General features: G+C 41.7%; 1 protein-coding gene across 1 annotated transcript in view; it reads left to right on the top strand.

The window, feature by feature from the left end:
- Nucleotides 1-22,841, top strand: part of HGD (homogentisate 1,2-dioxygenase) — a 42,595-nt gene that overhangs the window by 15,390 nt on the left and 4,364 nt on the right. The window contains exons 5-12 of the mRNA XM_065942757.1: nt 7,405-7,464; nt 9,082-9,173; nt 10,602-10,636; nt 11,460-11,539; nt 12,081-12,180; nt 14,244-14,368; nt 16,165-16,269; nt 18,618-18,744. Coding sequence (XP_065798829.1) covers nt 7,405-7,464; nt 9,082-9,173; nt 10,602-10,636; nt 11,460-11,539; nt 12,081-12,180; nt 14,244-14,368; nt 16,165-16,269; nt 18,618-18,744 — 724 coding nt within the window. The remainder of the gene's footprint in view (nt 1-7,404; nt 7,465-9,081; nt 9,174-10,601; nt 10,637-11,459; nt 11,540-12,080; nt 12,181-14,243; nt 14,369-16,164; nt 16,270-18,617; nt 18,745-22,841) is intronic.

Genomic DNA, 22,841 nt, shown 5'->3' with positions numbered 1-22,841 from the left:
CTCTTAAATTAATGATGTTTTTAAAAAAGTATATGATGTTGTCTTTCTCTGTCTAACTTCACTTAGTAGAGATTATTATACTACTTACATGTGTAATCTAAACTGTAATACAAATGAACTTATTTACCAAACAGAAACAGGGAATTCTCTGGTGGTCCAGTGGTTAGGACTCCATGCTTTCACTGCTAAGGTTCAGGTTTGATCCCTGGTCGAGGAACTAAGATCCTGGAAAATATGCATCATGGCCAAAAAACTGACTCCCAGACTTAGAAAACAAGTGGGATGGGGAATAAATTAGGAATTTGAGATTAACAGATACAAATTACTATATATAAAGTGCATAAATATTAAGGTCAATCTGTATAGCACAGAAGGGCTTCCCTGGTGGCTCAGTGGTAAAGAATCTGCCTGCAATGCAAGGGACACAGGTTCAATCTCTGGTTTGGGAAGATCCCCTGGAGGAGGGCATGGCAACCCACTCCAGTATTCTTGCCTGGAAAATCCCATGGACAGAGGAGCCTGGCGGGCTACAGTCCATAGGCTCACATAGACAGGACTTAGTGACTTAGCATGCACACACAGTCATGCTCTAATACAATTTTACATTCTGTTTTTTTTTTTAATGGAAACATCATATTTTATGCTTTGTCCCATGTCTTTTCAAACTCTTTGAGTATAGATAGTTTTTCATGTGGCATAATTACCCAGTACATGTTTATGAGATAACTCCTTTATTTCCAGATAATTAGTTTGTTTCTATTTTTATTATTATAAATCATCCCTGGCTAAACACAACCCTTTTCTCCTCAATATCCCCAAACCTGGAATAGTTGACTTGCCTCTTTTCTTCCTGGATCTCTGTCCTTTCCTATGTTCTATGACATCATGTAAACCTGCAAAATAGGCCATCTCCAACGTCCTGAAATGCTTTCTTGTCTCTGCCTTGTCTCCATCACCCTCTCGGGAGAGAGAGAAGTACTTACTCTCCTGCTGCTCCTTTCCTCTTCCTTCTTGTCTTTCTTATCTTCTTTTCTTCTCTTGCTTATCCTCCACATCGGCTCCTCCCCTCTTTATTCATTTGCAAGGGACTGACAACATCATGACTGTAAAGGCATAACTGCCTTTACAAAGTACCACAGACTGGGTGGCTTAACCAATAAATCTTTGTTTTCTCACAGCTGTAGAGGCAAGATGTTTGAGATCAAGGTGTCAGCAGCTGGGTTTCTTCTGAGGCCTCTCAATTGACTTGTAGTTGTCTACCTTCTCCCTGTGTCTTCATGTCGTCTTCCTTCTGAATGTCTCTGTGTTTGAACTTTCTCTTTTTATAAGGACACAGTAGGTTGGTCAGGGGCCACTCCAACAACCTCATTTTAACTTAATCACTTCCATAAAGACCCTATCTCCCAATGTGGTTATATTCTAAGGTAGTAGGGGTTTGGACTCACACATAGGAATTTTGAGGAGAAGACAGTTCAACTCAGTTTGGCCTCTGCTTCCTCCATCTTCTTTCCAATTATCAGTTAGTGATTCCCACTTTATTGGACTCTCTTTGCCTTAGAAGCAAATGGTTAATTGCTGTTGATAAGAAATATCCAGCTTTGGTGAACTAAGAAGAGGAATTTCTTGAGCAGCAGAGGGTTTTTCTAGCCCACTTCATTTCCTACCTATCCCCCAAATTCCCCACATATATACATCTCTGCAGACAGAAATCTAACTTCGCCCAACATAATTCCAGCCCAAAACTTGGTGTAACTTGTAAGCCATATTTCAGGAAGTCAGTCCCAACAGTCAGATTTGGAAGGCATTCTACCTTCACTATGGAACCTCATTTACACTCTATCATCTGCTTCATCTTCCTCTCACTATCTTCCACATCTCCCATATTTTACATTTTAAAATCTAACAAACATCATTCATTCCCATGACATTAACTGTTACCTCTCTACAATATGTTTTACAAATCTCTCCCCCAACTCCAAACCCCATATGGGACATTACCATGAGTATGTCCCACCTCAACAGGATCCATACTGAAGACATCATAGTCCCAGCCAGACTTCTCTTTCTCTCAGGCTTTATAGATCTGTTAATGACACAACCACTCTTTCACACTCAATCTGCTTTTACCCCACCACCACCCACTGCCCAGCCAGTCCCTGGAGTCATCATGAAAATTTCTCTCTCCCTTTACATTGAATTATGTGCCATGTTTATAAGATGATGATTCCCACCTACATAAAAGTTACCAAGGTGACTTGTTGAAGACGTAGATTCCCCAGACTCCCCCACCCCAGAGATTCTAATTCAGTAGGTCTGGGATGATACACAGGATTCTCTCCAGATGATTTCCATTCAGATTGGCTCTAGACCACACTTTAAGGAACATTGCCACAGAATTGCTCCCAAGATGTCTTTGGTATCTATACTCTCCTTTCTTTTCTTAACACCATGTGATTTGGACTTCACTTCCTCTTACCTGATTGTTATAAGGGCCTCCTAACTGATCCATGTGTCTTCCCACCCTTTCCTACACCTTACTGCCAGACTCAGCTTACCAAATTATTACTCAGAAATCCTTAAATCCTGCTATTACCTCTCTCTCACTGCCCAGCCAATCAAATGCAGACTCCCAAGACAGGTAGTTCACTATTGTACCTTTCAAACACTTCACTCTTCCATGTCCATCAGCCAACCTGGAACTTTCACCATCCTAGGAAAATAGTCTAAATTTTCCTGCCTGGGTGCCTTATACTCTTCCATCTACCTAGAATTTTCTCTACTTTACTCACAAGTATCCACCCATCCAAATCTCACCCATAATTTAAAACTCCCTTGTGGCTCAGCTGGTAAAGAACCTGCCCACAATGCAAGAGACCTGGGTTTGATCCCTGGGTTGGGAAGATCCCCTGGAGAAAGGAAAGGCTACCCACTCCAGTATTCTGGCCTGGAGAATTCCATGGACGGTATAGTCCATGAGGTCGCCAACAGTGGGACACGACTGAGTGACTTGCACTTTCACTTTCTTCTTAAATACTACTTTCTTCACTGAACTCTTCCAATATTTTTCTCAGAGTATTTGAGAGTAGGAGCTATGTCTCCCTCATTTTCTTACAACCTGAAATACCCAGCATATGCCTTCCTCCAAACAGTATAATCACAAGTATTTGTTGAATAAGTTCCCTGATAGCTCCAATCCCATCCTCCTATAAATAGACTAGACTGCATTTCTCTAAATGCATTCACTGATGTTTGCCAACACCGCAGTGCACACTGCCCTGTTCAACCCTTTTAGACAGCATGCTGGCTCTTTTTACAGTATGTCTCCATCAACTTACATTTAATGCCTTGGAAAAGATGTTGGGGCTATCTGAAAACCAGATTATTCTATTGTGTGTGTCTTTTATTGTTCATGTGTAAGAATGTTAAATATGCCCTGCACCAGGAATTATTCCTGAGGGAACATTCCTCATTTCCAGTTACCCATTTCTTTGTTTTTCTATCATAATGTGCCCATATTGCAGGGTCTTCTCTTTCCCCAAGGGCAGAGACTATCATGTTCACCTCTGGTACCTAGCACAAAACCTGGCATGTGGAGAGGGATAATAAATTATTTGAATAAGTGAATATATAGGGATTGGACAGGAATGCTGACCTTGAATGACCTTAGCAGGATTTGGGTCCCAGGAGTTAGACTAGGCCGAGGCAACTCAGCCCTGGAGGAGCAGTAGATAAGGGCCCAGATTAGAAGACCAAGTACAAGGCCATTAAAAGGAGCCAAAACCTGGGTTCAGGAGCCATGGAGATCATGAATGGTTTTGGAAGCAGATCAAGACAGCTGAGATTAAAGGGCTCAGGGTTTAGATTACTAAAGGAGGTTGAGAGATTGTTAGCATCAGTTTTGAGTAAAGGAAATTTAACTGTTCTAAACCATTAGTTTTGTCACTATAAAATAGAAATAATAATTAAATTATGGGAGTCCTAGAAGGTTGTTGTGAGAATTAAACGTCATCCAAAAACTGTTTGTTGAGTGACCACTATGTTCCTTGCTCTATGCTGGGTGCTGAGTAAAGGGTATAAAGCCCTTAGCTTTACACTCAAGGGCAAGGTCAACTATCCAGGTTTCTGTTCATGAACAAGTGTCATCTAAATACAATACTAGCTCATCTTTTTTCGTCTTCTCTTGAAAGACTTTTAAAAGTCTAAACAATTAAAAAAAAGAAGAAGTCTAAACAAAGTACAGTGATTTAAATCTTCTTTACCCATGTTCTTACTTATTACCTCTAAGATCTCCAATGAGTCACCCAAAGCCTGATTTCTTGCCATGTAAATTATGCTGCCATTTCCCTCAAATTCTAGGTTTTCCAAAGAACTTAATGAGCCACTGTTTTAGTTTATCTCCCTCCCCTATCTCTTCTAGTCTGGGCTGAAATTCTCAGTAGTGAATTACCCTGAGCCTCACCTAGCCATAGCTGTTGTTAACAATTGTTTGTACATTGTGACCACAACTGCATCTATAAGTAACTTCCAAATTCTTGAATAGATATTACCAACTTCTAGCAATATGTTTACCTCTAATCCACCAATGTTGTTGAGAGTATCCAACTCATACAATTTAGTTGAGACCAGTGCAACTTTGGAGGGACTCTCAGTGAAGCAAAGAAACCAACTGTGGGAGGTGATACTCAGATCATCCAGTATACCTCCCAATCTTCTGACTTTAGAAATACTGAGTCCAATTCTCTAGTTTCATTTACATCCCTGAGCACAAATTTTGAATCCTGATCATTAAATGTTACCACGGATTCTCTTTCTTCTTTGATAAATTGAAAGAATTTTTACTTCTAACTTTAGTCTCTGTTGAAGATGCTTTTCAAGTTATTTTTGACCACCTCACTTATACTAAGCAAAACTTTATTTTCCAGTAGAATTTGCAGAACACAGTTGCAAAATATGTAAAGTATTGATAGAAGTGAAAAGAGAAATAGATTAAATCCACCGTTATAGTGGGAAACACCAACACCTCTCAAGAGTTGATAGAACAACTGAACAGAAAATCAGAAAGGATATAGAAAAACTGTGGGTTTTCACATGTATAAAGAATTGACTTATATTTTAGAAACAATCTTAAGACTTTTAAAAACAATTTTCAATTTACTAGCTATTGCCTGAATGTTATTGGACTTCCAAAAGTCTCACAAATTTGCTTTAGTCTTGTTCTTTGAGATATTAGCAATGTTCTCAGTGTCTTATATTTGCTCATTCATTCTATCATTCAGTACAAATATATTAATATCCGCAATAGTCAAGATATTGTATTGGATGCTCCAATGGATTTCATTGTCTTTGAAATTTTAATAATTGCATTCCATGGGGGAGGCTCTTTAGCAATAATATACAGTATGAATAAAATAAACTGCTAAAAATTTATAGACCTAAATTAGTTAATAAGAATGAAATGACTTTCCAGAAGTCACAGAATAAATAGGAACAGAGGGAGCAACAGAACCCATGTCTCCTGGGTCAGCCCAGTGCACAGTGCCCTTGGGCTGGCCTTGGATCAGAGAGTTTCTGCTCCACAGCATGCAGTTAGTCTGAACATCCGCGTTTAGTAGATGTTTCCACTCTCTACTCCAGGGCCTCTTCCTGTTTATCCTCTCCTCAAATTTGTACCTCCCCACATTCAACATGATATTGCACCAAACCTCTTGCCTGAAGAAGACCCAAAATTCGCTTCTTCTTCTGGATTTTGGGTTTATCAGAACCACTGTGGGGTCTTTATTATTGTTTGTGATATGCCAAGTATAGTAAATCCTTTCCACTGGGAAATCTAGAATGATGACCTTTCTTAGGATCAGGATTCTAGGTTGTATGATCTTCCAGGCAATCTTCCTGGGTTACAAACTCCATGCTACTACTAAAGAGAGAGCAGCACATAATGGTTTGTGGTAGACCAAAACCTCCCTCAACAAGCCTGCGGCACTTAGCTTTGGCCCTGGCTGATGTCGGGGGAATATCCTCCTATGTCCATGGTGCTCGACCAGGGAAAGTTTGTCCCCTAGTGACATTTGACGATGTCTGGAGACATTTGAGGCTGTTACAACTGGGGGAGTGCTATCAGCATCCAGTGAGCAGAGGTCAGGGATGCTGGTAGACATCCTACAGTGCACAGGACAGCCCCCACAACAAAGAATTATCTGACACAAAATGTCAATAGAGTCTGAGAGGAGAAACCCTTTCCTAGATTCTTGCTCTCAGGTCCCACAACTCCTCCATGAAATATCTTTAGTGGAATTAAGCCTTTTCTTTCTTTCTGAAGCATGCTTTCAATGTTTTCCAAATCAATGTCTTACATTCTTTTAAGGTAGTCCTAGAATGTGACAATCCTGGTTTGTGTTTAAGAAGTAAAGGCTGCTCTCTGACTGTGTGCATCAGAGAGGCAGAATCATCCCAGAGCTGCCTTTTCGCTGTTTCCTCCCCTACCCAGCTGCCTCTCTGGACTACAGAATGAGTTGAACCCCAAGACCTCCTGGAGGCTCAGCCTGGCTTGCCTTGACCAGGCACTGCAGCCAATGGAGCTGGCCCTTGGGGTGCAGGTCCCTCCATGAAATGTTCTGAGGTTCCTGGAGGGCTATCAGCTGCCAACCTGCCTGGGTCAGACCTGCTGCCAAGTTGATTAATAAGTGCTGGGCTGATACTTCTAGTAGAGCTCAGACCTGCTGATTTTATTTCCCACTTGCTTAGATCATTTCATTATTAAATTAAAGATTGTTGTGATTTAAACTGAACTGTCAGGCAGCCTGGGGACAAGCACAGGGTTGGTGAAGAAACTGAACCTGGTACTGCACTTACGAAAGGCAATCTCAATTTTTTCTTTCTCTCAAAGAAATAATTCAAAACTCCAAGGGCTGGAAGTAAGAACTAGAACCTTCCCCTGCAGTGTCAGGAGCCCACATACTGAGGCTGCCACACCAGGAAAGGGAGCTGATTATAAATAGCACAAAGAGCAGCATCATTCAAAACTCACTGATGTGCCTGAGCAAAATGTTAAAAGAAATAGCTTCTGAAATAGGAAACAGTGATTTTTCTATATTTTTGTAATTTAAAATGCTAAGGAATGAAGACAGTATGTATACATATAGGTTAACTGTTCTCTCTCTCACACACACACACACTCTCACACACACCCTCTCACACACACCCACCCACCCTGCTTACCCACACAAAACCCAACTGAGCCCCTTTAAGGAAATGATGGATAATTATTAAATTGAAAATAGCAAAATCACAAGTCGTCAGAGCCTCACAGAGGGAGCAGCTGTCCTTTTTATGCGATTTATTTAGAAAGTCAATGGTTTCCCCTTTTGAAATAACTTTCCTGTATGTGTCTGTGTTTTTTTTTTCCAGCTGCGATGGAAACCATTTGAGATTCCAAAAGCCTCTCAGAAGAAAGTGGACTTCGTGAATGTAAGTCCATACTATCCACACCTGCCCACCACTCTCTTCTCTCCCATGGTGGGCGATACAGCCATTTTCAGGCTGGATGCCAAGCAGAAGCAGCCTTGGAGTCAGGCAGCAGACAGCACCACCTGCCTCTGCCTTCCAGGCTGGCCAAGGGATGTCTTACTTACCAGCACCATATGGCCCCTGACACCAAAGGGCACTCGTGAATTATTTACATCTCCAAAGAGCCAGTGGAAATTCAGCATTTACCGACTTCAGGTTTCTTTGTTCTTGGCTAGAACAGGGGTTCTAAACTTTTTTGTTCCAGGGACTTCTTTGATAGTCTGGAAGCCTGTGTTTTTAAATGCATAAAATAAATTACATAAAATTACAAAGTAGCCAATTATATTGAAATACAATGATAAAAATATTCAAATAACAAATTTGGCTTGCTTTAGAGTAATATATATGCTGCCTTTTTAATGCACTAAGTCACAAGATCTATGAAAAGATCTAATAACTATGGTTATTAAATATATGAGCATAAATGATATTTTGAGATATCTGAAACAACTATACTATTACAGGCACTTCTAAAACCACTAGGGTTTGTTGCTTACATTCATTCACATTAATTCAAGGAAATGATAAATTTCAGTCAGAGGTTTGAGAAATGCATATATCATTTTTTTTCTCATCCAAGGTCATGAACTCTCCAAAATGGATCCCTAGATTAGAATAGCATCAACTCAGGGTGGCAACTTCGGTTAGTACAATGAAGATTAGAAGTTCTGCTTGTTAGTTACAGGTGCTGTGAATATTGGAACATCTGTGCTCAGAGAAAGCATATGTAGGGGAAAGGCCAGGAGCTATAAGGAGGTGGGGCTCAAAGAAGCCGGGGGAGGGTTCTACAGACTAACCTCAGTCCTTGGCTTACTTAGGGAAGAGTCCAGGTACCCAGCCTTAGGCCAAACTGTTTGTATCCTATTAAATTCTTTATCCATATTAAATGCTCCAAGCCCTGTGCAAGACTCATCTAAACAGGCCCCAAACTTGCAAAATGAGTTAAAATACCAAAAGAAATCCCTCACCCTGGGTGAATTACGAGAACTAGAGAGCAGAGCTCCCTCCTTTCAGAAAGGCCTGTGTGTTAAGGTCTTTGGGACTGTGGGTTATTAGCAGAGAGGATTACAGTTGGTCAGAATACTTTCCTCCACCCTGTTCTGGAAAGATTAGGGTTGACCCTCTCTGTAAGCACACAGTTGCCCATGTAGTGATGTGTTATCTGAGGTTCATTCATTGGGCCCTAGTGCTGCAACCTTCCTCCCCAAGCTTCCTAGAGGCCTAAATTTACCTCCAAAGGAAACTTTATTTCAGGGTGATCTTAAGCACTACACTGATAAAACGTCAAGTAATGAATTGATGTTCTCTAAGATCAATTCTGATGGAGCCATTAAGATAATCCAGATCTAGGGTCATGCCTAGCAATGAGAGTGGGCTGCCATCTACAAAACGTAAAAGGCTCCCCATAGGCAGCCTGGTCCCAAAGGGAAGACCCTAGTAGAACTTGCCTCTGATTCTCAGGGACCTGGGGGAGGGCTGGCTGCATTCACCCTTCCCTCTTGTGCGGGTCTTTCCCAGGGCCTGCACACCTTGTGTGGAGCTGGAGACATCAGGTCTAACAATGGGCTTGCTGTCCACATTTTCCTCTGTAACACCTCCATGGGGAATAGGTAAGTGCTCAGACCTACAGCAGGTCAGCCCCCTTGCCTAAGAGCTGCTGCCCAGAGGGTGAAGCCTGGGTGGTTGTTTCTGTTACTGTTTTGTTTTTTTTTTAACCCTAGAGCAATCTTAAAATACATTTAAAAATAATGACAATAAATGAGCATTTCTATCTTGACCGACTCCTGTGACATAAATAAGAATGTCCTATGCGTGTGTGCTAAGTTGCTTCAGTCATGTCTGACTCTTTGCAACTCCATGGACTGTAGCCCGCCAGGCTCCTCTGTCCATGGAATTCTTTCCATGCAAGAATACTGGAGTGGATTGCCATTTCCTCCTCCAGGGGATCTTCCCAACCCAGGGATCAAAACTGTGTCTCTTATGTCTCTTTCACTGGCAGGGGGTGACGGTGAGGGGTGGTGGGTTCTGTACCACTAGCACCACCTGGGAAGCAAGAATGTCACATAACAATGCAAGCAGAAAAGGAATAATGGGGCACTGAAAGCTGGAGTAGTCCAAGAAGCATTTCGACTTTAACCAGGTTTGAGTCAGAATTTCCTTAACTTCTAAGTTTCCCCAGGGTTGTTCTTGAGTCCGAAGTCATACTACCTGAGCAGCCATTAGGACTACCTGTTGGTGGCAGGTCAAACTGACAGACTAATAACTGTGTAAACTTAAAGATCCTGAATAGGAGAACTTACATATTAGGGTTTTTTTTCAATCAGAAAACCTTTTATATAAAAGGTATTTTCCCTGTTCTTTGGGAAGCAGAGTATCATAACAGTTTTGCCCACTATCTCTGAAACCAGACCACTGTGTTCAAAGCCCAGTCCATTCTTCCTGGCTGAGTGAACTTGGACAAGTCATTTAACTTCTCTGAGCCATGAATCAGGGCCAAGATCATGGCCCTGTGACAAGACACTAGAGATGTCCTTCAGAGTTCAGTGTGATATGAGGCACCTCCTCTCTCTCTCTACCTGAGCTATTAAATACATTAGCCTTCATTCAGTTCCTTTTACCTTCCATCCACCCTCCTGCCTCAGAGCAGCCTTCTGCCTGAAATGTTCTATATCACTCCCATCCCCAAATCCTTGCCTAGATGATTTCTTCAGATCTCAAGTCAAACATCCCCTCTTCAGGGAAACCTTGGCTGCTACCTCAGACTAGATCAGGTCCATCATTCTTTCAGTTCCCTGAACTGGACTTTTATGGCACCATTACAGTTTATGAGATGGTTCTGTAATTGTTGGATTGCAGTCTGACTTCCTACTAGACTCTAAGGCTCCATGAAGGCAGAGATGAGGTCATTTTGCTCATCATTTTATGCCTAGCACTAAGCCTGGCTTAGCCTATCTACTGAGCAATAATTTGTGCAGTGAATTAATTTGTCTGGACATTGTTAAAATAGAAAATCATAGGAATTATTCTATATGTTTCAGATGTTTTTACAATTCAGATGGAGACCTCTTGATTGGTGAGTTTTAAAGACTTCAAACCCTTTCATTGATAATTGATCCCTAGTTATAAGCTGCTTTTTAATTATATACATATTACTTTCCTTTCAACTCGTCTTATTTAATGTAGTCTACAGACTGAGGTGTAAAGGTAATTGGTGGTCTGGAAAAGATTCCTTGTACCTTCAAGCCCCTACCCTATTTCCTGGTATCCCTATCTTTGCTCGTTTCTTCTGGGCCTTTCTGATCTGCAAGCTCTGGGCAACTTAAAAGAAATACAGGGTAAAATCAACATGTGATTAACTTATTGAGATAGCTCTATTTGCCTTCAAACTTACCCAAGTAAAGATCATCTGTCATTGATATCTGCAATATAAATACAAATTTTCATGAAACTGTGAAGATGGAAAATCTAGTAGGGATTTCTCTGGTCTCCTGATTCTTTTTTTTTTCTGATTCTTTTTTTATGATCTTAGTACTGATATTTTGGAATGAACATTTTGATGTAAACCTTAGACATGCAAATGCCAGCTTCCTGCTGGAACTATCAGAGATGGGTCTTTTTCCATCCTATTTCTGCTGCCCTTTCTGGTCAAGCCACAGAACTGTGCAAATACAAGCTGGCAACCAAAAATAAGAAAAAAGCAGAGTCAATTTTTTCATTCATGCTTTTCTAGAAATAGCCAACTTAAGTTGTCAATTCTGACATTTTCCCCCATAAAACTCAATGAAGCACTTTTCATTTGGATTGAAAAAGCAAATGCCACCCTTAAGCCTTTCACTCTTCATGAAGTGGTTCTTACATGAAAAGAGTTACTCATTGCTGTCTTGTCTTTTATGTAGTTCCCCAGAAAGGGAAACTTCTCATTTACACCGAGTTTGGCAAGATGCTTGTTCAGCCCAACGAGATCTGCGTCATTCAGGTTGGTGATGTGTCCCCCTCTCCTCCCAGCTTCTCCCTAATTTGGGAGCAATCAGATGTTGCAGCTGCTGCTATTTCTAACTCTGAAATTTCTCTATCATGTCTGGGCAATGGGGAGGGAGTTTGAGTTATACAGAAGGCTCCCTGTGTAGAAGGATTAGCAGGCTTCTGTGCCTACTTTGTTTTAAAATAGCACACAATCACAAAGCAAAGAACATTGTCAATTCACTTTCCTGAATATTTATGCACACTCTGGATGATACTCTGGAGGGGACAGAAGGCAGTGAAGATGGATTTCTTTAAATTTTGGTGAAATCAGGGCACTGTTATCTCTGAACCCAGTGAAAGTGTAGGCTAGAATTGGTTTGGGTCACATATGTGATTAGAAGTTAAATTTTTTAACTCATCTTTCAGCTGGTCACCTCTCCAACATAGCTCAGCAGACTATAGAATTACTTGTGCATGTGAGATTGGCTGTAGCTCTTGGGCAGCTTCTTTATAAGTATTGGTGAGAGCACACCAGTGTCTGCTTCCTGTTCCAGAGAGGAATGCGGTTCAGCATCGATGTCTTCGAGGAGACTAGAGGCTACATCCTGGAGGTTTATGGAGTCCACTTTGAGTTGCCTGACCTGGGACCAATTGGTAAATCTTCAATGCAGGCTTCTAAGCCTGACTTGAACTATAGGACACAAATAATTGCATGAAAGTTAAACATCCATCTCTCCTCCTTATCTCACTCAAACTGCAACTTTCCTCTCTAGACAACTTCTTCTCCAGACCAAGTGTAGATGGGAATTTCAGAACATATTAGAGCCCCCTGAGCAATCACAGACTTCTTATTTCAGGTCTCTAAGTTCAGAGGCTCCAGGTGGTATAGTTGACCCATTTGATGAGATGATAGCTTCATTAATTAGCTGTTCAGTGCACCAGTTCATCAGCTTGTCCCAGTTCCCATGTTGTGCTGACGGTAATGACCAGAACCACATCAAGGATGGCACAAGCCTCTTCCCATCACATACACGCATACAGAGAACAATCCAGCCAAACCCACAATAAATCTTTCTCTAGAATAGCATACAGACCATTGGAGAGCAAGACAATCTGTACTAGAGTTCAGGTTATACACTATACACCCTAGAGGATATAAAGTCTGGGTTACTGTGAGCCAAAGTTTCCAGAAACAGCTTCATAGCAATCATAAAATACGACTAATCCTTGATGAAAAGTTGAGGAAAAATAAAGAGGAAAGGGACCAGTTTAAGAAAAAGTGTACAAGTGGAAATGGATTTTGTGGATAGAAGGGAGATCATTTGCTTGTCAGTGGCTTGTGAGTAGACAATAAAATGGGAAAAACCATAATAATGGCAGGGGCTATGTGGCTATGGAAAGGGGAAATGGACTGAAAGAAAGACAGTCTATGGATGTCACATTCCTCCTGAGCACCTTCTACAAAATCTACATACTTAAGAGTCAAAAAGCGTGCCTCACTCAGTGCCGTGAAGGAGCTAGAAACCACAGCCTCCATGAGGCAAATGAAAACTTTCCAAAGTGAACCAAGGTCCCCTACCCCCGATTCTTCTGGCAAGCTGGAGACAAAGAGAGCAGGGTCTGAGAAGTGAAGGTGGTAGGAGGGAATGTTCTCAAACCATCTCTCGAGTGACAGGAGTGGTTGGGGAAATTGACCCTTGGTTTCATCTTTGGCTTGTTTGCTGAAGGTGGTGGCCACACCTCCCAGCTCTTCCCTTTCCTTGTCAACAGATTTTTTTAGAGCAAAACAGGGACAGCCCAGCGTGTGCCTTCTGGTCACTCCCCTGGGGGATCCAGATAGTCAGAGGAAGGTGGGAGGCAGCCGAGAGGCAGCTGGAGTCGTGGTGGGCCGTCTGTCATCCTGCTCTCCACCCGCTCTTCCCACTTTGGTCTGGTTTCCTGCTGCTCCACAGCCAGCAGAGCCTCCGGGTGCCATGCCACATGTACCCTCTGGAAAATATATATAATTTACTAACCAGCTGGGGGCCTATTTTTTTTTTAACCCCAGGAACTAGAAATGATAAAACACTCCCTAGGTCTCTTCTCTCAGAGTTAAATTATGTTTTTGCACTTAGATTTTTCATTTCTGGCCTTCTGATTTATTTTCTTTCTCTGGAGGGAACACACACAAAGCAAAGGTGAGCAGGCAGGTCTCCCTCAGTGGCAGACAGATTTTCAGGCTGCAGAGCAGTGGTGCAGACGTGGATTGATTTTGAGTGCTGTCTAAGGAGCAGAGGCGCACCTGAGGCTACAGTGTGTAGCCTCCTTCTCAAGGACTGTCGATGAGTTCTAGAGCTGTCAGAGTTTCCTTGGGAAAAAAGGTCTGGTATTCTATCGTTTCTTCCCTTTTCCTCTTTTGTACTCTCTTCCTCTCTTCCCCTCCCATCCCCTATAGTGATGAGGTAATGCATGGAAAATGTTTATAAACCATATTCACTCTACAACTTTAGGAGGTAATGCTGGTGATGATATTTTCAGGATTTCTTTTTTCTGACCAAATTTCTTGGGTCCTCCTTAAAAGGTACCAGACTGGGATTCCAATGAGTCTTTCAACAAGGATAGCAAATTGTGGAGTGGCTTTTGACATAGAAGAAAGCCCTTTCTCTTTGTGCAACAGTGGCATCTTTTCTGTGTGATTTCAAAAGTGTCTAAAAGACTTTTGCATCATTATATTCTAGGAGCCAATGGCTTGGCCAATCCTCGTGATTTCTTGATACCTGTTGCCTGGTATGAAGATCGCCAAGTGCCAGGTGGTTACACTGTGATTAATAAATACCAGGGCAAGCTATTTGCTGCCAGACAGGTAAAGTAAGTGGCATGACAGGCAGGGGAAGGAATGAATAATTATTAAGCACCTTCTGATGGCTAGGGCTTGTGTTAAGTATTTACATACATTATTTCATCTTTACTACATCACTAAGATACTATAATAAGGTACTATTTGCCCTGTTTGTAGTCCTGAAAACAGTCCAGGTAGTGATAACTTACCAAATGTCACAGTAAATGACAGAATCAGCATTCAAACCCATATCTTTCTGACTCCAAAGGTCATGCTGTTTCTATTCATCAAGCAATTAAAAAACCCCACAATATCTAGGTCTCTATAAAAGGTGGGGGGAACATAATAAACAGGCATGGTAGTATGGCCTGAAAAAGAAAATTAATTAATAGCCATTCATCTAAGACTTATATTTATCAGTAGTCACCATATTTCAAATACAAGCAATGACTGATAGAAAACAAGCAAAACTCAGTTAATTACTTTGACTTGGTTGATAGCACCAGACTGGTAAACTCAGGAGATAAGCAAAGGCATTGTCTACAGCCATACCACCCGGAACATGACCAATCTTAATGGATAAACAAAGGCATAGATAATAATAATTTTAAAATAATAATATAATATGTAATATACATTGTTACTTAATTTACTGGATATATAATGTAGTAGAATACAGTAACCATATAATAAAAATAATCCAAAGATCTATTCTATTTACCATTATTCATTTGATTTATTTTTGCCCATTTAACTTATTGCTTATATGTTGCTAAGGCATGTTATTTTCTTTGGACAGCAACTAGAAGGTATGCTAACCAGCAGAGGCTAATGAGTTTGGCATTTAAAATTAACTTCTGAGGGTTAATTGCCATCCTCAATGATACATAGTCACCTTCATATTCTCTGGATTGGATTTCTTAAAATGTAATTCAGACACCATTTGCATCAGAAATTCTCAGGGTAGCTTGTTTAAAATGAACATGCTTAGATACTACTCCAGCCTGGCATAAATGATAACCTCTGGATATTCAGTGTGGAAATCACATTCATTTAAAGCATATTCCCTGTATTGTATATGATATACATTTGACAAAGAAGCACCATTCTAGAGGCGGCCAGCAGCTCCATGGGTTTCCACTTTCTAAGTGATCTATGAAGGTTGTTCTCCCTTGTGTGCCATGATCTGTGCCCTGGGAGACTGATCTCCATAGACTGTATCACCTGAACTCGCTAGCCTAACTACCTTCCTATAGCAGAACACTGATCCTCTCTTAGGGCAGACCCAAGAAGCATCACCTTAGGATTGCTCTGAAATCTCAAGTCCTTGGGGCTGGGACTCTTAGAGAACTCCTCACCATCCTCACTCACCAACCCAGGCACCACATCTACCAGGCGCTCCTTTGAGCAGTAGTTACTTGGAGAACAGTTGCAGCCAGTGCCTGCCCTCAGCACCGGGAAACCCAGATGGTGGCCTAGGTTGTCAAAGAATTGCTGGCATCCACAGATTCTCACCATTGCATTAGTATTGTTGAAAAGGCACTCCTTGGCCATGCTTCTGCTGCACATGTGATCAGAGGCAGCTATAACTGATGTACTGGAAGAATAGGGTCAGTGGCTCAGGGAGGACAGTTTGAGGGAAAGTGAAGCAACCATAAGATGATTCAGGGTGATATTTCTCCCAAAGAATGGTACTATTAAGTTATGCGAATAGAATCAAATCAAGAGACAGTAATGCCAAGTACAAACTGAGGAATCATAGCTACAAAAGCATTATGTGCTAAAATCACCCTCTCCTGCTTTTTCTTTTTTTCGCTTAGGATGTCTCCCCATTCAATGTTGTGGCTTGGCATGGGAATTATACCCCCTACAAGTACAACTTGGAGAACTTTATGGTCATCAATTCAGTGGCCTTTGACCATGCGGTAAGTCTGGCCCATGGAGGAACCCTGGGGAGAGGGTCCCTTTAGGCTGGACAGGTCCACAGTAGACACCTGGTGTTCACAGATTCAGCCTTTCTAGTGTTGCCTTGGAAGCCTGAGACTTAAGTCATCTGTCATTGTGCTGACAGGAATTTGAATCATCTGCTGCAAGGCTTTAGTGATGGAGTAAACAACCTACCAGAGGGAGATCAAGACTAGACACTCAGCATTCACCTTGCCACACAGCTCAGTTCTCTACAGGGTGTTCACAGTAACTTTCCTTCATGGCTAAGAACACGATTTCCTTCTAGATAATGTATTCCAATAAGAAAACCAACTGCTAATATCAGTGATGGAGTATTGAGAAAGGAAAATTCCTGAATTTGGGAATTTCTCTGTCCTCCTCATAAATACCAAAAGTCTGCCTGCCCATTTCAGAACTTCTACTCCTGGCTCTTTTTAGCTGAGATGGGACTGACAGCTCTCTTCTGAAGTTACTCATAACATTCAGTGCTTGAATTTAAACCAAAGAAATTCTAGAGTATGAACTCGGTCATATTTTTCACTCAATCAGGGGCTGCAAATAGGTCCCCAGTCTACAGTGCAGGCCCCCAAGGACCCACTTTCATGATAAAGTGCTAGTTCTGAGATCCTGGGGGAAAGTTCACTTTGCATAATAGATTAACTTAACCCACAAACTGGAGGGACAATTAAAGCAGAAGTCAGAGAACCAAAGACAGAAAGATTACTCTAAGCCAGTTCAATTTACCTCTCGGGGCTCAAAATTACCTTTCTGAAGAGCAGCAACTTGATAAAACCAAGAGACAAGAAAACGAGGCATCATGCCCAAAGCAGCAAAAAAAAAAAAAAAAAAAAGGATCCCGAGACACTGAAAGAGCTTTTTTTGAGCCTCACTGCCTTTTAACAGTTTCAGATCATTTCTCATGACAGATGAAGAAGTATTCATTCTCGCAGCATTAAGGGTTTCTTGACGTGCATTTACACAGACATTCTCCTTTGTACTGCTGCTATAGTCATTTTCCCAAAATTCAGACCTGATCTATCTAATGCTACATTACAAACCTTTGCAGGCTCCCTGTGGTTTAGGATTAAGTCTGAGCTTTGAAGCGTGGTGTCCTATGCTCGTCACCATCTGGCCCTGGACTTATTTCCCAGGACCATCTCTGCCTCTCTCCCTCCTGCCAATGCACTCTGGGCTTTAGTTTTCTTGCTTCTTAACAAAATCTCTGTGCATTTTGATGTCTTTCCTGTTTTCTATGCTTAAAATGCCTTTTTGCCTTTTCCTTCCTTTCCTTCCCTTCCCTTCCTTTTTTCCTACCTTCCTCCTTCGCTCCCTTTCTTATTCCCGCTCTTTTTCTTTCTTTCTGCATTCATTCTTCAGGACCCACCTCAAATATCACCTCCTTTGTGAAGCCTTCCCTGATCTTCTCAGGAAGAGATAAGCACTCTGTACCCCTTTGGATCTCTATTTACAAAGATAGATCGCCCTTGGCACCTTGCTGTGATTCTTCAGACACTTGTTTCATTACTCCTTCTGTCCCCTTCACACACACTTGTCACCACCACCAATGGTGCTGAAGGGCCAGGAATAGAGTTCAGTCCTCTTTGAATCCCCAACCCTCACATGACATCAGAAAGCAGACCTGATCACACTGATTGCCATTAAATTTGAATCTCAATCTTTCCACTGAAAGAGTCTAACATTCTTTACAAACACTGAAAGAGTCTAACATTCTTTTCAAATTATAATATTGTCCTCCAACCTATTCCCCTCTACACTGCCACCACCCAGATGAGTGATGTATTAATATTTTAGGCCTGAGAGTCAAACAAGGATAAAAACGCCATGAAGATACCGTCTGGAATCTCAGTGATTCCTCCAAAGAGATGTGCATCCTACATCTATCCCAACACTCAGATATTATTTTATTTCTATTTCCACCTCACTCTGAGCATCCCTTCTGCCAAGAGCTCCCTGCAGCACATGCCAGCTCCAGTCACTCTGACCTGAGGTTGGGAGGCAGGCACTGCTGGTTCTCAGACCCACAGGGTAGTACTTACATGAAATGGGGGCTCAGCAGGGTGAAAAAGCTGCTCAGAATCCCCTTGGCTGCTGTTAATTTATTTTGCTTCAAGCACAGCAAGAGGGGAAAGTCAAATGAGTGATTACTGCACCTCGATGACAAGCCCAGACTTCGTAGCCTGGCCTGCAGTTTGATCAGAAATTACAGTGTCACTCGAAAACCCCTTCAGCATGCGGGATGTGTGTCATTGTTGGTCACCTCCCCTTTCATCATGTCTTCAGGCTCTTTTTGTCCTTCCTTTCCCAGGACCCATCCATTTTCACGGTATTGACTGCCAAGTCTGTACGCCCTGGAGTGGCCATTGCTGATTTTGTCATCTTCCCACCTCGATGGGGGGTTGCTGATAAGACCTTCAGGCCTCCTTATTACCACAGTAAGTCATTTGCCAAGTTACATTTGGAAAAAAAAAAGAGAGAGAGAGAGAGACAGAGACAGCTAAGTGGTCAACATGAACCCTGGGGAACACTGCTAGAGGTACTTCTAGAGGCAAGATGTCCTGCCCTGGCTACAGTTCAGAACCCTGCCTCCCAAGGCCCAGTGCTGCTCCCTAGACTGTTAGCTTCTTAAACATCACACCTTGTGATGTTTGGCATCAAGTTGGCAGTGGTGTGTTGCCTCTGAAGAGAAAACCCTGTGTAATGCCTAGAGCCCAGTTCCTCTGGCCCCGAAGAGAGGCACAAAGGCTGGTGAAGCTTGAAGCAAGACATTTCCTTACATTTCAGGTGCAAAGGGAGGTGGATCTGTGGGCTGTTGCTTAGTTTGTTGTTTTGGGAGAGTTCATTATCTCAGTCTGGCTCAAGAGCCAATGAAGTGTGCCTTCTCCAATGGTTTTGAAAGGATAAAGCAGATTGCAGTCCACACCAGGGGAAAGATCCTATTCTGGAAGCAGTTTCTGCAAAGCAGTTGTTATCTAGAACAGAACTTGTCAAATCTATTATTTTAATTTTATTAATATTAGTTTTATTTGGTGAAAAGGGAAAGTGTTAGTCGTTCGGTCATGTCTGACTCTTTGCAACCCCGTGGACTGTAGCCCACCAGACTCTTCTGCCCATGGAATTCTCCAGGCAAGAATACTGGAATGGGTAGCCATTTCATTCTTCAGGGGATCTTCCTGACCCAGGGATTGAACCCGGGTCTCCTGCATTACAGGCAGATTCTCTACTGGCTGAGCCACCAGGGAAATTAAAAATTATTGACCCTTTCTTTATGACTCTGTAATAAGTTCTTCAAAAGTATTAACACATTTATTTCTCAAAACTGTTGTTAGAGATAGGTATCATTATCCTTTCTTTTTTTTTTTTTTTTTAAGAAGATGCAACTGAGCTGTGAAGGGTCAAGTCCTCACAGCTAGTTAAGTGGTGGAGTCAGTGAAGTATCGATGAAGTACTGGACGTGAAGACAGTCTAATGCCAGAGCAGACAGTCATGGGCATTAATGGATGTCCCTAGCACAGTGCCCAGTGCATGATATGCATCCAATAAATATTTATTTAGTAGGTGAATACATCACCAAGAATGAATAAGGTACCTCATGGTGTACTTAATGAAGGTAGCATTTTTAATTGTGCAGTAGCTAGCTATAACTTCAACCTAAATGTCAATGCACAATTCTCCTTCCTGGATATTGCACTTATGTACACAGAGTTCTGGAAAGACTCTGAGGTGCATTTCAGCTGTAACATTCTTCTTTAAAAAGCCCCTATCTTCAGTTAACCTCAGCACTTTGTCTCTCTGGGGCTCTTCTCTATACGTGCCCAGGTGCCTGGGCTTTGACTAAAATGAGCAATGTAGGTGTTTCAGAGGGTGGAGGACAAAGGCCTTCAGAATGAAAGAAGGTCACTTCGTGGTCAAATGTCAGCATTGCCTTTTTCAGGTGACATCAGCTGAAAAGGATGCAATTGGTTTAACACTTCAAAGACACCAGATACTTTGCGAATAGAGATAAAACAAATTTTGTCCTTTCTGAGGAATATCAAGCCCATCACATGTCCTAACTCTTCTCTTCCTGGAAGTTAGTCCCCTAGAGGACCTGTTGTCAAGGCGAGAGGCTTGGTCTGAATTATAGTCTGACCCTAACATACTAATCCTTGGTACTTCCCTATTTCACATAGTTCTTTATGGAGGGTGCTGTATATGCCAGAGGCACTGGTTTTCAAATTTTAACATATGTCAGTGTCTCCTGGAGAGTTAAAACATAAATTCCTTGGACCCACCCTCAGAGTATCCAGTGTAGGGCCTGAGAATCTATGGGTTGTTTTTTCTTTTTTAAATTGGAGTATAATTGCTTTCCCATGTTGTGTTAGTTTCTGCTTCTGCTGTACCATGAGGTGAATCAGCCAGATGTATCCATCTATCCCCTCCCTCTTGGACCTCCCTCCATGAAAATTTGCATTTGTAACAAATTCCTGAGTGATGTTAATGCAGCTGTTCCAGGAACCACACTTTGAGAGCATTAGAGGATATAAAAATCACTTATTAATAGAATGCCTTTTAAAAAAAATTCCCACAGGTCTGCTATCAGAGAGTTGAACTAGTTGGTGTTGAGATGGAACCTCAGAATCTGCATTTTGAACTAGCAAGTCAGGGATTCTGATGCCGGAGCTCCACAGACCACATGCTGAGATATGCTGGCCTGGGGCTTGTCTTCCCCATCCAGGTTCCCTACTCTGCTACAACGCTCAACCCACTGCTTGACTTTAATTTGTAATTCAGACTGCCTGAAACAAGTGACCTCATGAATGCCCCTTATAACTTCTTTTTTATAAAGAACTCTGAAATAAATTTGGCTCAGGAGAGACAGATCTCAGAAAGGCTTGATTGCCCTGAATTAGTTGGAAAAACCACAGAACCCTGAGTTAGAAATTATTTTTTACCAGTGACATTAAAAATAATGCTTTAGCAATAACCAAAATCTTTGCTACTTTGATGTGACTTTACAGAAGTGGAGAATGATTTCTGTAGAAATATTGCCTCCAGTCATCTTAATGCACCTTAGTCGACTGGATTCAGCATTAATCAAAAAGTCAAGGTCTACCTTCCCACTGTCCTTTGAAATATAGAAAATGATGTAGAAATGTCATCACCAACTCATTGCTACCTAAATTCATATTCAGATCAAAGCTGAACTCATTCTTGCTCTCTTCTTAAAATTAAGCCTTGAAGGTGACCCTGAGGACACATACTAGATAGAGGAGTATGCCAGAATATTTAAGTCATGAGCAGAACTGCTTTTAAAATGTAGACACTATATGCTTACAGTTACTTTTCCCCCTCTATTTCTGCTTCATGGAGAAACAAGTAGTGCTATAATCTAGGCCTTGCGTTTTCTGCAGGGGCCTGCAGCAACATTTTGGTTTCTGGGCAAAATGGGTACGATTGTTTGGGCAGTTCCACAAGGAAGAGAAGGGGACAACAGAGGATGAGATGGTTAGATGGCATCACCAACTCGATGGACATGAGTTTGAGCAAGCTCCAGGAGTTGCTGATAGACAAGGAAGCCTTGCATGCTGCAGTCCTTGGGGTCGCAGAGTTGGACATGACTGAGCGACTGAACTGACTGACAAGTATTTTGCCACTTGCCTATATTCACATGTAGGGAAGAGGAGTGGAGTATTTATCATGTCAAATGTTTAACTTTGCAATGTTTGCCAGTGCCTTCCATATCTCTCCACTCTGTCTATGATTTGCAGTGTCAGCACTCTCACAGGACCGACTGAGACTATGAGGAACATTAAAGAGGCTGCTGCTTACTCATTTCTATCACAGTACTTAGCACGGTGTCTATATATGCTGGATAGGCAGATGAATAGGGAGGGAAATGGACAGATGAATGGATGGATGCATAGATGAGTAGATGTTTTCAAAGTGTTGTATTTCTTTTAATTCTTGTTTTAAATAAAAAGCTTTGTTTAAACAGAAATGTAAGATAGAAAGAGTGGGAACATGGTGATTTTTGTCAAATTTTGTTGATTCCAGGAGGCACAACTAGGACCAATATATTCAACTTACATGAAAGCAAATTTCCATTTGACTTAGGAGAAATTTCTAACGCCCAGAGTCTTCAGTAATATGACAGATTCCTTTGTTGAGTAGAGCACTTCAATTCACAGGAGGCATGCAGATTATTTATCAGGAATGATATACAGATTATTTCTGTACTGAGTAGAAGAACGGAATCCCTTGGTCTTCCCTGGTGGCTCAGATAGTAAAGAATCTGCCTGCAATGCAGGAGACCTATGTTTGATCCCTGGGTTGGGAAGATTCCCTAGAGAAGGGAATGGCTACTCATTCCAGTATTATTGCCTGGAGAATTCCATGGAGAGAGCAGCCTGGCGGGCTACAGTCCATGGGGTCACAAAATGTTGAACATGAATGAGCGACTAACACTTTCACTTTTTTTTCAGGGATCCCTTCCAGTATTAAGATTTTCAGGTTCTTTGAAGAGAATGTCAATGGAAAAGGAATGAATTTA

Source organism: Muntiacus reevesi, chromosome 8 (assembly GCF_963930625.1).
Source record: "Muntiacus reevesi chromosome 8, mMunRee1.1, whole genome shotgun sequence".
Taxonomy (NCBI): domain Eukaryota; kingdom Metazoa; phylum Chordata; class Mammalia; order Artiodactyla; family Cervidae; genus Muntiacus; species Muntiacus reevesi.
Note: the sequence above shows the minus strand (reverse complement) of the source record. Positions and strands in the feature narration are given on the sequence as shown.